At 40.4% G+C, this 15,000-nt stretch overlaps 1 protein-coding gene and 1 pseudogene across 1 annotated transcript; both read left to right on the top strand.

The window, feature by feature from the left end:
- Positions 1–12,731, top strand: part of LOC138038306 (uncharacterized) — a 35,888-nt pseudogene extending 23,157 nt beyond the window's left edge.
- Positions 12,732–13,673: 942 nt separating this feature from the next.
- On the top strand, positions 13,674–14,420 carry LOC138032471 (uncharacterized). The gene has a single exon (XM_068880174.1). It carries the CDS (start codon positions 13,674–13,676, stop codon positions 14,418–14,420), a length of 747 nt encoding a protein of 248 aa, XP_068736275.1.
- The last annotated feature ends 580 nt before the right edge of the window (positions 14,421–15,000 follow it).

Below are 15,000 nucleotides of genomic sequence, written 5' to 3' on the forward strand. Positions count from 1 at the left end.
GACACGGCTAGCTACGGTGCACCGCCTACCTCTTGGGTTAATTTCAGATCTGGCATAGTCCAGATATAGTATACTGCCATAACACCTCTGCGTGGCCCTGAATTGATGGGCTATCATTTAGGGAACTTTGAATTGAAATTTGGCCAAAATAAAGGCCAGAGTATGGGCTACCAGTGGCCTTTTGTAGACATGATACTATCTTCTCAATCGAAACTTAAGCTAAGGGGATCATTGCGAAAAGGTTTTAGCATCAGGTATCTAACACCGTCTTGGTTACTACTACCTTTGTTTAAACTTCATGAGTTGTTAATGAGTTTGAGGAATAACACGTCAAAACTCGTCCACAAACTCTGAAGGTTTTTAGCAACTTGCACAGCAAACCTATGAAGCAATTCTCTACTGAAAATGGCTCAAACGATATCATAATCTAAGAACGTTTTAGCAAAAGCCACAACAACAGGCTTGACAGGAACTTGCTCAAATAATTTGTTTACCTTAATAGGACCAGATTGATGGAGCAGCATTCCTGGGTGTAGGGTTTGACGGACGAGGAAAGTACAGTCCTGAATCAAGAAAGATGAGCATTGTGCAAAGAAACTGCAAGAATAAAGCAACGTGAGATAACTTGGAACGAGTTAATTTAATTTAGGTGCCTCACATGCCCTGTCAGTTGCTCAAAATTCCCGCGTAGCTTCAGTTACGTTGTTAGAGTTCAGTAATAATGGATATTAAAGGATTGTAGGATCCTGTTAATGGTCTCAAGGAGCCCTTGATGCAAGCTACTGTCGCAGTAGTAACAAAGGTAATGATAGTATTACTTTCAGAAGGTGCAGTAGGTTTGCGCGCTGTACTTTAATGAAGCCGGGCTATCACTGAAATCATTTTTAACGTGAATACATTTGAGAATGCCGTTCACGATTCCGACTGTTTATCATTAAATTTCGTTCTTGTTATCTGTTTGCGTCTGATAAAGGTATAATTACTAAAGATGCATACTAAAACAAGTTATGCGTTTGTAGGTATGACGGTTTTGATGTCCCTGACACAATGAATGTACATGGAATTTACGACACATCGGCCTCATTGTACACCTTTCAAGGACGAGAGGAATACAGCAAATTTCTTCAGGAAGAAGCTGGTGTATCTGGTTCAGTATTTGGCTTTTATGCTGGTGTGAAAGAGGCATGGGGAGGCTCCTCAGTTCAAACGAAAGACAGCTTTTTGGCGTTACTTGATGTCAATATTGTGAGGTGAATAGTTCCTACAATCAGTAATTTTGAGCAATTTATTGAAGGAAAGATAGGATCTAATCACTTGAACGCCAACAACAAAAACGTTTGTCAGCATATGGTAACATACTGCAGGCTGCCGTCATTTTAAGTGCACTTTAACAAATTTATGATTGATATTTGCGGACAATTCTGAATTGTCCTGGCATCTTGTAAACGCTTCGTTCTCTAAGTTGGGCTAAGCACGAACAAGAAATTCCTTTTGCAAGCCACGCCAGCACTTGCAGCCGCTAGTACTTAACTTTCTCGTTAACCGAATTCAATTATCGTTTCTGTTTTTTGTGTTTAACGTTGTTAATTTTGTTTGATTTCAAGGTACGAGATATTCATGGACGAAGTCAAGCCCAGTGACCTAAGTCTTAATTTTCTCAGAGAGTTCATGGAGCTGCCCCTGTCATACTACTCCCCTGGCTCTCCGATAAAGTATCGTAAGTAACATACCACCGTATGAACTAAGTGGGTGGAATGTTAAACACTAGAATGAGGAAATAGAACGTTATAATTAAAACAAAAAAATGGAGTACGTACATACCCACCATCAATTGGGGCTTAGCTCTGTTGTGTGACCCCCATCACCTGCATTGAAGGCCAGAATGGAGTGCATCGGGTGAGTTTCGAAACTGCAAAGAGGAGTCGATATGTGGGGTCAGAATTAGTCAGAACATCATTTCAATTTGCACAATTTGAACCATTCATACGACCAGCCCGTGATACCATTTAGTATCAGTACTGTACTTGTTCATACAGCTTACTCTGTTTGTTACAGTACTGTACGTGTAAAATGTCTTCGTTTTATATCTGCTTCAGCAAACCTGTGATTGTCCAAAGGTGCAATTGTTTATCCGTTGATGCTATTAAATGTTTAAGACAGTGCCAACTATTGTTATTGCGCACACGTTCTGCGCATCTCAAGATACTTGGTGCTCTTGGTATCCAAAAAGAAAATTGGGGGTAGCCAGATAATTAAGCTTCAATCTGGAAAAGAATGCCATACATTGCTTTGTATTTTAAAGCTTTTTACAAATGTTGTTGATTAATTATCTTCGAAAAATGAATGGTTACCCCAATTTTCTTTTTGGATTAATAACACCTGTTAAGATCTACTTTTCCCGCATATTCAGTAAACCGCGCAAAAACACCTTTCAATTAGTAGGCACCGTCCTTAGTACATATGCAAAGAGAGTTGAAAGTTCGTTCGCGTTGATAAAGTTCATGGACGTGCTAATGAACGTATATTTGCCGTATATTTTCAACTGTTGACGTAAATGAATGTCTATTTTGCGCAAATGAACAGCAAAAGGTGTAACTTAGATATTACATTTAGTCGATCAAACAAATACTCGTTGCTTTTATCTTGAGAGTTTCTCTGGCAGAATTGCCACTGTGTTGATACAAAATATCCAGGGAAAAGCTGTTAGAGTTCAGTAATAATGCATATTAGAGGAATGTAGAATCCTGTTAATGGTCTAGAAGGAGCCCTTGATGTAAGCTACTGTCGCAGTAGTAACAAAAATAATGATCGTATTACTTTCAGGGAATGCAAAAGGGGTAACTTAGATGTTACATTTAGTCCATCAAACAAATACTCGTTGCTTTTATCTAGAGAGTTTCTTTTTTCCTTAAAATTAATTCTTGGGAGTTTTCTTTGTGTTTTTTCGTAGTCAACAAAAACCAGCAATGATCACTAAAGAGGAAAACAATTTTAAGTAGTGTTTAACTAAAAAGCTTTTAAGTCAGTTTAGGCTGCGTCGACTTCTCACTCTGTTTTTTTCTTTAACTTCAGAGGATTTCGTGCAGCGATGGGGAACTCATTACATCAAATCATCAAAGTTCGGGGGACAGCTTGAAATTCGCAAAACCATGGATAAGGAAACTGCTGTTGACAAGACGCACTTTGCAAAAACTATGGAAGCTGAATACAAAAGTCTTTTCTCGAGTTTCGGCGCTAAATCTTCTTCTGAATCAGGTTCGGAAAACAAAAAGGCAACTGAAACTACGTCGACATCAGTGGTGACCCAGGGAGGGAGCCAAGAAATTGCTTCAATCTTGTCAGATGTATACTCGCCAACATTTAAAACCGAATTCAAACACTGGCTGACGAGCATTCCTTCCTACCCTAAAGCTTTTAAGTTCCAGATGGGGCCCATTACTAACCTGGTAAACTTTCGCGGGACGGACCTATTTCCAGACGAACCTGTTAAATGGGGTTGTGAAGGTTACGCCACGTCATTAAAAACCGAGGAAAATAACGATGGAGAGTTGGTAAAATACTATGAAATTACCGAGGGTGATCAGTTGAAGAAGAAAGTGTACTGCCCATATGATGGCCATGGTGCATTAGAGGAGGCTATAAGAAGAAGAAGATCCAGTCTTCACAGGGCCATTGAAGCGTACATGGAAGAGGTATATACTAAGAGTTTGTTTGGAATTTATTGTAATTAATCCATGCAAAGGTTATTCTGTGTACTAAAAAAAGCGTCGTGTATACTTTTGGACAGATCACAGTTCTGGCATATTACGATGCCAATTCTTAAGTTATTTTACTCATTGGAGAGATCGTACAGCTCCTTCGCCAAACATTTCAATAAATTCGAAAATTATCAACTTAGTATGTAGTTGCATGTTTTATTTCAAAATCAAAAAAAGAAAAAAACAAGAAAACCTTTTTTTTTAAAAACGACGTTTTCATTTGAGTACGGAAAATATTCCGAAGTCCGTTGAGCTAGACTATAAATGCATTTTCACGGGGGGAGATCCCCGTGTTCACCGGGCGAGGGTGCTTATCGCAAAATCGGGGAATAAAATTCTTATGGGAAGACTGGCAGTTTGGGCGATGCCATCCTGAAACGGACACACGAATCAGTCAGCTATAACTCGCCGACTATAACGCCAAAAAGATACTTGGCTTTCACTAGGACTCCGCTGGGATTATTTAAATTTTGGTTCACAGTTGTCACATGGGTTAAGTCGCTGTTCGTCACAGCAGTGGTTGCGTACATTTCAAGTGAAAGCACATGCTTTTTCACATTCCAAGGGGTACGGTAGTGCATGTACTCCGTGTGATAAGTAGTTTCTTTTATCTAGGGCACCATTTCCATCTCGGACTTTGACCTGAAATGTCCAGAGCCAAAGTCAGACTCAGGGTCAGAGTCACGACCTGCGGCGGGACCTGAGCCACCTCTTGCACCAAGCAATAACGCTGAATTTCAAGATTTGCTCTAAGTAAAGGATGTGCCTCAATGGAAGTCATTGACAACAACCAGGGTGCCATTCAAAGTCATAATCGACATGAAAGAAAACTTGAAAGATTCAAAGCACGGGGGCGTGGTAATTCCTAAAAACATGGTGCGTCGCATTCGATTTATTGACAATCGTTGGTTCACTGATGATAAGAAAAGGATTGTTCACTTTTACAATGGCTTTAACAATGGAGGTAGTGGCAACCCTAGAAATAAGAAAATTTCCGTTCTTGGTTTGGTGTTGAGCTTCCAAGAAAAGACAGGTAGACTTGTCCTCACTGACAGCGACTTTGAAGAGTCCAAGAAAATCTTCCCAGATTTAAGTTCTAACATGAAGGGTTCCATTATTGGGCGAGTGGAGACTGACCATGAAAAAGCAGCTGGACGTCGCTCGGATCCTTCTGCTCCAGCTCCTGCGATTACAGCATGCAAAGTTATGTTTTCAAATGCTCTGCGTTTTGACCCAAAGGGAACAGGAAAATGCTTACATTTCACAGCTATTTCAGAAGGAACAATATATGTGGTTTTTGCTGTGTCTCCGGCAAAGCCGGATTCGCAGTACACTGTTCGAATAGCCAACGACAGAGTTGACATATACAAGGTACTGTGCTGTTGTCCTGTCTTTGAAATATTTCAAATTTTAGCTTTGATCGCTTTGGGCGATACCAATGTTACGTGTATTACCTGATTGTGGGTTTTAAATGCCTTAGTACCTAAAGATGAATAGCGCTTTGCTTTCTTTCTTGGCTTGCCAATAGGTTAATGGCACAATTCTAATATGACCAGAAATTCAGGTAGTCTTTTTCCCCTCGTCTTACAAGAACATATGTTTTCTCTATGTGTTGAGATTGAATCGGTACTGGCGATGGCCTTTTTAATACGCTAATGAAGTAGGGTGTTTTCAGTGCTGAGGAGATCCAGTGAAATCTGGTCTTTAACTTGCACCTGTCCTGAAGGAAAGGAAGCAACGACAGGAGTTATATTAAGATGATCAATTAACTTGGCTCTAACGTACCTTAAAGATAATAATACCCAAAAAAGCCAATTATCTCATTCCGTTCGTAGTCTAATGGAAAGTTAACCTAGGGTGATTATATTCTACAGGACCGAAAACGATAATAAACGTACAAAAGGCTGAACAGTAAATGAATGATAAGAATTAACAGTTCTTCAAAATTCAAGCTAGACTTAAAGGTGATTGACAGTTTTTTTTGTTTCAGGCATCAAGATCAAAAGCACATATCGATGATGAAAATGCTGTTGGTATTGGGGCGGTATCCATACACCAGTCCTATTTTGTCTGCTTAAGAGAGTCGAACAAGGCTGTCCGCATCGAATACGGCAAAAGCCAGGGAAGCTCAGATGCTGGGGACGTATTTCTTAGTTTTGGAGACGTTGTAGAGGGGGATTCTAAGCCTTTAAGCGTTCGATTTTATGGATTTGGTATTGAAGACCTTCCAGCTAAGATAATGGATGCTCATCTGCTGTCTAGAAGACTTACCGAAACAATTTGTAAGGGAAAAACGAGGGAGGATCATCCAACAGGCCTTTGCGTTGAAGAATGTCATGTAACTTGTGATCCCACAGCAGGTAAGACGATCGTGTAGCTACTTGCCGTTAAACATTAAATTATTATTATTATTATTATTATTGTTATTGTTATTGTTATTGTTATTGTTATTGTTATTATTATTATTATTATTATTATTATTATTATTCTCAAAGATATATTTATTGTCTAGTTCCAGTCGTTAAAGTACAAATCTCCTGCAGTCATGGTTACTGCGTCGAGTTAGTAGTTAAAGAAAAGTTGATTGAGTGGCTCCGAAAATATAACCCGTGATTCTCATTGCTCGCCTTTACGGCGTATGTATGTTCCTTACTATACATCATTACTACAAAAGAAACCTGACCATGCATGACTGTGTGATAACATAAATGCAGGTTGGAAAGATGTACTAGCCCACCCATTAATTATTATCTATCATTGTGCTACTCCTTCTGACAACCTATTAAGACTGGGGAAGGGAGGGATGGGATCCCCGAGCAGAGACCTTAACCGTTAGAACTTTTTCAAGATTTAAGTAACATGTACCGAACTTTGCGAATTTATCTGGAACTCATCTGGAAATATCTCGGTATGACTGACGTATTATATAATTATTTATTGTACGTGAAGCTTAATGCTTCCGCTGAAAATGTGTTTTGACAGTACTGGCTTGCGGTTTTTTTTTTAATGGTTTTAGATTTGATGTTTTGTTGTTTTTAACTACAGAATTCAACTATTATGGTGCTACCTTTTTTTTTACATTTTTGTGGCTATTGCCGTTAAGCAACAGTATCCACTTTGCGAGCACCTCTGTAAGTTCAGTTAAGTAAATCGGCAGGTGTTCGGAAATCCGATCTGTAAACGACGTGATCTCGACAACTCACTCAGTCACTAGTTAATTCTGGCAAGAGAGGGCAAAGTAAGAGAATATATCCCTATGCCTCCTGATAATTATTGTTGATCGATTTTTAAATTTGGCGCCACGCGTTGAGCTATTTTTAACCTCAGCCACATGACCTCACGATTCAGATGTCACAAGACGGACCAATCGGAATTCGTTCTTTAAACAACTAGTGGCATACTAGTGCCAACTAGTGGCATTTTGTACTGAAAATTGATTGGAAAAAGGGGAAAAAATAACAGGCGGCCATGTATGGGGTATATTTTCCCTCACCTCAATCTCTTGGTTCTGGCCATCGGTTTTGGTCATTACCTGGCGGTGCCCATGGGTTCTAGACGCCTACTATCGGAGGAATTTAAACTAGCTATGCTAAACTGGATGCTCCCATATAAATATTGATTGAAACTTGGGGGAAGCTAGTGTTTCAAGTACTCCTATAGCTTTTGCGGCGGCCTAGTGAGATTGTAAAAAATACGTCACATATGCCGATGGCCGTTGAGTGGTGCTTGTTTGAAAGCCACAGTGGACGTGCCACGATTATTAATTTTTAGAAGCTCAGAAAGGTTCAAAATGCGCCCGATTGAAACAAGCAATGATTTTTCTTTGATTTCCCTAAAGAAGAGAAGAAGAATACGAAATGTTGAACATGATGCATAAATTTGTTGTTGAATTGGTTGCCCCTCAAAAAAGTTGGATGTTGTGCTCTCTAATGCGTTACACTGAGCTGATGGTTATCTATCTCTGGCTTTGTGAGCTATCACAGAAGGCTGTTGAGAATGTCTGTATTGTCCAGGAAAGTTAGGTTCCTACATAATTCCAACGAGACAGACTCTAATTGATAGTTGCTAGAACAAAATTCATATCAAACTGCTGTAACTGTTCATAAATAGGATGCCTGAAACGCGTGCAATTCCACAATTGGTTTCGGCTCCATTAAATCCCATACCAATCGTAGAACATTTTTGGAGGGGACACGCACAATGTGAGCACAATTACTAAGGAAACCAACGTAAACTAAGAGATAATAGGGAGCTTAAGCACGCGCGTTTTTGAGACGCGGACGGCAACCGGAAGTTAGCTGTTTTCCCTTTTAACTTGTCTTCACACAACCACATTTACATTGCTAAGTATCTTTTCTCCATTAGAGATGATTGGTATAAAAATCTGGGAGACACCACTATCGTGGCACACGAAATGTTCTCTTCCGGTTGCCGTCTGCGTCTCAAAAACTGCTTAAGCTCCCTAATAAACACAACAGACGGGTAGTACACGTCAACCAAAGAAGTAATGCACGTACACGCAACATTAGGGAGCTTAAGCACGCGCTTTTTTGAGACACGGACGGCAACCGGAAGAGAACATTTCGCGTGCCAGGACAGTGGTGTCTCACCGATTTTTGCACTTATCATCTCTAATGGAGAAAAGATACTTAGCAATTTAAATGTGGTTGCGTGAAGACAAGTTGAAAGGGAAAACAGCTAACTTCCGGTTGCCGTCCGCGTCTCAAATCGCGCGTGCTTAAGGTCCCTATTGAATTCAAATAGACGGTGAACGCAAGCAAGAAAGCGCGTGAGCTACAGCAGAAAGAGAGCTGCGCGCGCTGTGCACCAACTTGCGGTACCTAGATGATATATGAAACACAATTTAACAAAAGATACTGCAACGTAAGTCAACAATAGACCGCAGATCTGAATTCCTGTACTGTAGTACCAAACTTCTGAATTATTGCTCCATGTCGCTTGAGGAATTTATTAAACGTTTTGACAAGTGTAGTGGATTTAAATTAATTTATTGTCGTCAGCCTGGTGTCAAGAGCTTGGGCTCTTGTTTTCAAGAAATACATGAGTGTCGGCGGAGACCAAAGGTGTCAATTCCTTCAATGTTTCTTGAATGGTACGATTCTTGGCTTTGATTTGGTCATGACATATTAAATATTTTATCTTGCATCTTTATTTTATCATTCTGCATTCCACTTTTATCCGTCGAAGGCTATAGATCGACAGCCGAAAGCTCATGTTGTACTTTTTTTTTAATTTTTAGCCAGCGAAGGTTTTTATTCACGGTATTTTGATCATGTCTCATCCTGGCTGCGCTTAAGTTGTGAACTTTATTCCTTTGTTGCTAATTTTAGCAGTGGTGCGGATTATCCGTGAAAGCGTCCGCAATAGCGATGATTGCTTCAACACTCCTTCAACACTGGTAGATTATCTAGCGTGACAGAAGTTTTAATTCTCTCATTTAGGATGCACAGGTCCAAAAAATACGGATTGCAAAGCCTGCAGACTTGCCATGGACACTAAAAGTGGCGCGTGCTTAGATCATTGTCCTAAAAATACTTTCGTGACTTCTGAGGAAGTTTGTCATGGTAAGTATCGGAAATCGCATGAACTCGGGTGCATTTCATGATTACTCTAGCACGAGTGACACTTAAACGTTCTTGCATTACTAATTCACGAGGGTGTGAAGCAATCCAAAAGTGAAATTTAGTTCACATGGATACCACTGTAAACCCGATACAAATCTCAACTATCTGAAAGCTCGGGATGGGTTTGAAAAGATGGCAGGGAGAAACTGGGGTTTATGAATTAATAATGAATTGCCACTAATAGATCTATGATACAGACTACAGTGGCGGATCCAGACCTGGAGGTAAGGTGGGGGCCCGCTCTCAAACAATTTGTTTTTGCCCTTTCACAGTTTTGGTGTTTTATGTGTGCTTTGGTGGCTTTGGTCCAAAAATAAAGGGGTCAGGGGCACCCAACGACCAATTTGTTGTAAAATGTATTGTTATACCCCAGTTAATGAAAATAAATGTTATTAAGGCATTTTCAGGTGTTTTTCAGTGTTGCTGGGAAAACATTATCTGTTCCTTTCTCCCAGCAAGACACACAAGAAATTTCCCAGCCAGCTAGACAAAATTGGTTGGTTTCCCAGCCAGCTGATCAAATTAATTTCCCAGCCAGGAATTCCGCGCGCTTTCAAATCCCTCGATCCAAAACGACCGAACAAAAGCGACAAAACCGGGACAAAACAGGTTTTTTCCGCAAGCGCAATCACTCTGACCAGCCGTCGTATGTTTGTGACTATTCTCTGGGAGAGGGAAGGGGTTCCTTTTTTTTTTTTTTTTTTTTAGTCGTTCAAACTGCTATGAATGTTGCCACTTTATTTCCCGGAATTCGGGAAGTTCGTGAAGATCGTTCCGTTTCCAGTCCCTTTCTCACGATTTTAGCTCGGTTTACATGATGGAATGCAAGGTAAAGCGCCATTCCATCCGGATTTTTTGGCTAAATGGCAACCACATATTGTCGTCTCGCTTATTTTAGACAATTATGGCTTGTTTAAGGTGGTCCTTGATTCTTTGTGAGTGGTTGTAGATGTTTTTGAGGTAGTTGTAGGTGGTTGTTGATTTTTTTGAGGTGATTGTAGGTGGTTGTAGATTTTTTTTGAGGTGGTTGTAGGTGGTTGTAGATGATCAGGATGGTTTTAGGTGGTTTTAGGTCGTTCCATGTTTTAGTAACTACGGACATTTGCCAGGCGTTGACGGTGAAATCTTGAACTTCTCCGACCTTTGCGTTGGTACTTACATGCAACTGCAGTTCTTACTAACATATCAATCACTACAGATGATATCTGTTATAAAAGTATTCTAGACTTACTGAACAATCCTCTCTTGGAAATTATATTGAATTGTTTTACGAAACTGTTGCAGAAACTTTTGAAATCAATGGAAATGGGTTTGATACCAAACAGGAAATTGACTTTGATACAGACATGCCCGGAATGTCAGAGTACACAATGTCATTTTGGGTAGAGTTATCCGGCAGCGGAACTAAGGAGCAAACACGCTCACCAGGGATATATTACTTATCCGACACCGAGTATACGCGAATGCATTTTGCGGATAACAAAGAAAGTGAATCTGGTTTGGCGTTCACAATATCATGGAGGTAAATATCCACCACTTTTTACACCGACACTGCTGTGAGGTGACTAATAATTGTTTGAGTACATACCAAATCATTGACGGGGGATAGGAGGCACTAAAATGTATGGCCACAAACTGTTATAGTATACTTTTTTACAACGGAAATTTTCAGAAACATTTTTAAGTGCACTTCGAATAAATGACAAGAAAAAAGGAGAAAAGCTAGACAGTAAATGCCTTACAAACGTCTTTTCAATTTAGCTACCAAAACTATTAACATCTGACAGGGTTACTGAGCAATCATTTTTTTAGTTTTCTCTGAAAAGGTGTATTAAGTGAACTGCAGGTATTCCGACGTACGATCCGAGTCGACACATGCAAGTTGCTATTTAATTGTTTCTCACGCTTTGAGAGTATGAGTGCGGCTACCGATTTTGTTAAACGTTTTGAAACGTTTCGGGGTCGGTTACAGCCGAGGTCACCCGTTGTTATGTGCTAAAACTATTCTACTTAATCTCGGCATAATGGCTCTTGATAACAGTACTTGCCTCTCAGCTTAGTAACGATCCTTAAGTGTTAACCTCAACGTCGGGAAATAATTAATATTTCGAGTGAAAGAAAGTAGCCTGTTCCAGGCTCGCAGATAGTCGAGAAAATGAAAAGAACTGCGTGTGTTCACACGCAGTTCTTTTCGTTTTCTCGACTATCTGCGAGCCTGGAACAAGCTAGAGAGAAAGAAGCTTTAAATTAAAGCGAATTCAGTTATTGTAGGAAATCATAATATCCCAGAAAGCTTTTTCTATTGAGCACCTTTACCCAAAGCCTCGCATTCAAGAGTTGCAATTCCACGCTAAATACCTCGCCTACATAACCAGCCACAGTGCGAGAATTATGAGTTATGCGACTCGAGTAAAAATGTGACTCTGAGTTATGCGATTCCACTAAATTTGTAGCTGTTGTGATCCGAGTTTAAAAGATCACTGAGAGACACTGAAATATTCATCTATAAAACAGTGAAAGTCTGATCGGACGGCTGAAGGTAAAGGGTAATAGAGTATACTGTTAGGATAAGGCAATTTCTCATACGGATCAGTTACACACATTGCGCAAGTTATTATACGGTTGACAAATTCAAATTTAACCCACATTGCAACTGACGATAGAAAAAGTTCTTTTTGTCAAAACATATCTTTAATTTTAAAAGCCTTGCCATTTTCCTGAAATATGTATCATTTGTTGTCTAATTAAGTATACATGACCTTTCTTCTGCTTCTGTTACTACTAGAGCACCGCTTATATACTTTGTGCCGTGGCCTCAAGAATACATGGTGACTCCAACTTGGCATTTCATCTGCGTAACATGGTCCGGTCTGAACAACTTACTTCATGTGTACATCGATGGCAAGTCGCCAATAACGTGGCAAAATGTAGCCTGTACAAGGTTTGCAGGAGGCGGACGATTAGGTCTAGACAATCCTTGGGAGGACACGTTTCCGATTCGTTTCACGTCATTCAATATGTGGAATCGTGAGCTGGGAGCTGACGTAATTGAAGCTTATGGGAACGACTGTAATGGTGCGATCGGAAATGTCAAGGAATGGTACGACGTTTGGCCCGTTTTGGAAAAGCATAGCGCTTTTTACATAAAACCATCAACGTGCTCCGCACCCGAGAGGAATAACGACGACTTCCGTTCTTCAAGGAAGTCACTCCTCGCGAAATACAAGAAGAGCAAGCCGTCCAACAAAGATGACAATAAAACATCGTTATAATTAGCACTGATGCTGATAAGCTGCAATTAAAAGGCCTTCAAAAGCTAAATAAAGTACGAAGCAAGCCAATGCTGTTCTGTTTCGTCTATTTGATTCCCTGTACATAAATTAGCTCATAGTTCCTTTGCAATCTCAAGGTTTTCTATGTTTTACCATTCTTTTGCCTGAACATCAAATTGTGCAACGATTAAAATCGATCCAACTTCATCACACTAGGGTTTTGCCCATTTCCGTAAACAAATTCTCGAACACATTTGCAAAGAGAAGGGTAGAGATATGTTTTTTTTCGTGCTTTAGTGATGGGAATGTCAATTCTTAGTGTAGGTTCATCAAACGGAGGGATTCAAGGATAAGGACTTTGGGCATAAATTAAGTAGTACAAAGGGAGTCAAGGTTAGATATAATACACAGACCAGACGAACATTACTTACTGTACTACGGAGCCCAGTAAGGGCCATTCAAATTTTGCGCTCAATTTTTTCTGTCTCGACTTTTTTCTCGCCTTTAAGTTTTTTTCCCGACTTTTTTCCCGACTTTTTTCTCGACTTTTTTCTCGACTTTTTTCCCGACTTTTTTCCCGATTTTTTTCTCGACTTTTTTCTCAACTTTTTGCTCGGTTTGTGACCAACATTTTTCTCGACTTTGTGATCGAATAAAATCAAAATGGCGACAGCAAGGCTTTCCTTTTTGGTTTTTATTGCAATTCTAACGGAAAGTGCTGGGGTTCTTCCACCTTATTTATCGGCCTTGAGCCTCAATAATCAGCCGGTTGAGCGAGACACACTGATTGAACAATAGTTTTCTACTGGACTCGGCTACGACGAGATCTTACTTTTTTGGGCTTGCTACACGGTATAACGTTAAGCATCCGCCAGCTGAAGCGAATATTGCGTGCTCGTGGTCTTAGAAGGAGAGGTAACAGCAGCGATCCACGACAGGTTTGTCGTGCAGTTCAAGAGGAATTACGGGGCAGCGGCAGCACTATCGGATACAGGCAGATGACTCAAAGGCTTGTAGTTAACTACGGGCTTGTAGTTGATAAGGAAACGGTGAGAGAACTGTTAAAAATATTAGATCCTGATGGTGTAGCTGCACGGTCAAGACATAGACTGCAGAGAAGACAGTACAGAACAAAGGGTCCAAATCACCTATGGCATATTGATGGATATGACAAGTTAAAGCCCTTTGGCTTTTGTGTACACGGCGCCATTGACGGGTATAGCCGACGTATTATGTGGTTAGAGGTCGGCCCTTCTAACAATGACCCTTCTATCATAGCACAGTACTTCGTTGACTGTGTCAGGCAAATCGGAGGAACACCTAAGATGATACGAGCGGACTGTGGGGCAGAAAATACATACGTTGCAGCTCTACAGCGCTTCTTCAGGCGAGACGGGAATGACACAATGGCTGCAGATAAAAGTTTTCTGTATGGCAAGTCAGTTTCCAATCAACGTATTGAAGCATGGTGGGGTATTCTTAGGAGGGGCTGTGCAGACTGGTGGATTCGCTTTTTTAAAGATATGAGGGACTGCCGTTATTACTGTGATGATGATGTAGTGCAAGAGGAATGTCTTAAGTTCTGTTTTCTGTCTGTGATTCGCAATGAGCTTCATAAAGTAGCTGTACTGTGGAATTTGCACAAGATAAGGCCATCCACCAATGCTGAGTCACCCGGTGGTCGACCCGACATGCTTTTCTTTTTCCAGAATGTACTGGAGGAGAAGACCTCAAGGAGTTTGTAGACCTTGATGATGTCGATGTTGCAGAGGAAAGTTGTTGCCACAGGTCTCCAGGAAGTGGTTGTGTTGAAGAGTTCACTCACGTAGTATCGATTATAATGCAAGAGCAAAACCTCAATATGGCCACAACGGCTGAAGAAGCAGTCATATTATATTCCACTTTGCTCGAGAGCATTGAAGACCTAGTTTAATTCAGTCTCGTGTGCTCGGAATGCATGTAAACTCTCTCTTCTTCAGAAAAGGGTCTTCTTATTGTTCCAGGATTAAGAAGCACATATATATATTTTTAAAATTTCTATGATGATTATGAGTCTGTATGCCTCAAGTATTGTGCAATAAAGGTACCTTTTCGCTCGAGTGACTCTTTGAACGTCGGTGTCTAAGCATCATATTGGACAGTTGACTGAGCTGACGACCGACATTTTATTCCACTGAGACCCAGTGTTTGATGTAAGACCAGTTTGTTTCTCTCTACATGGATGTGTAGGCTGTCATTCTTGACTAAGGCATGTTTGGCATCATGCAGACGTACATACCAGCCCCCGTGCCTTTCTCTGCTATACATCCCGCCCAGAGTAAAAAA

Source organism: Montipora capricornis, chromosome 2 (assembly GCF_036669925.1).
Source record: "Montipora capricornis isolate CH-2021 chromosome 2, ASM3666992v2, whole genome shotgun sequence".
In the NCBI taxonomy this organism is placed as follows: domain Eukaryota; kingdom Metazoa; phylum Cnidaria; class Anthozoa; order Scleractinia; family Acroporidae; genus Montipora; species Montipora capricornis.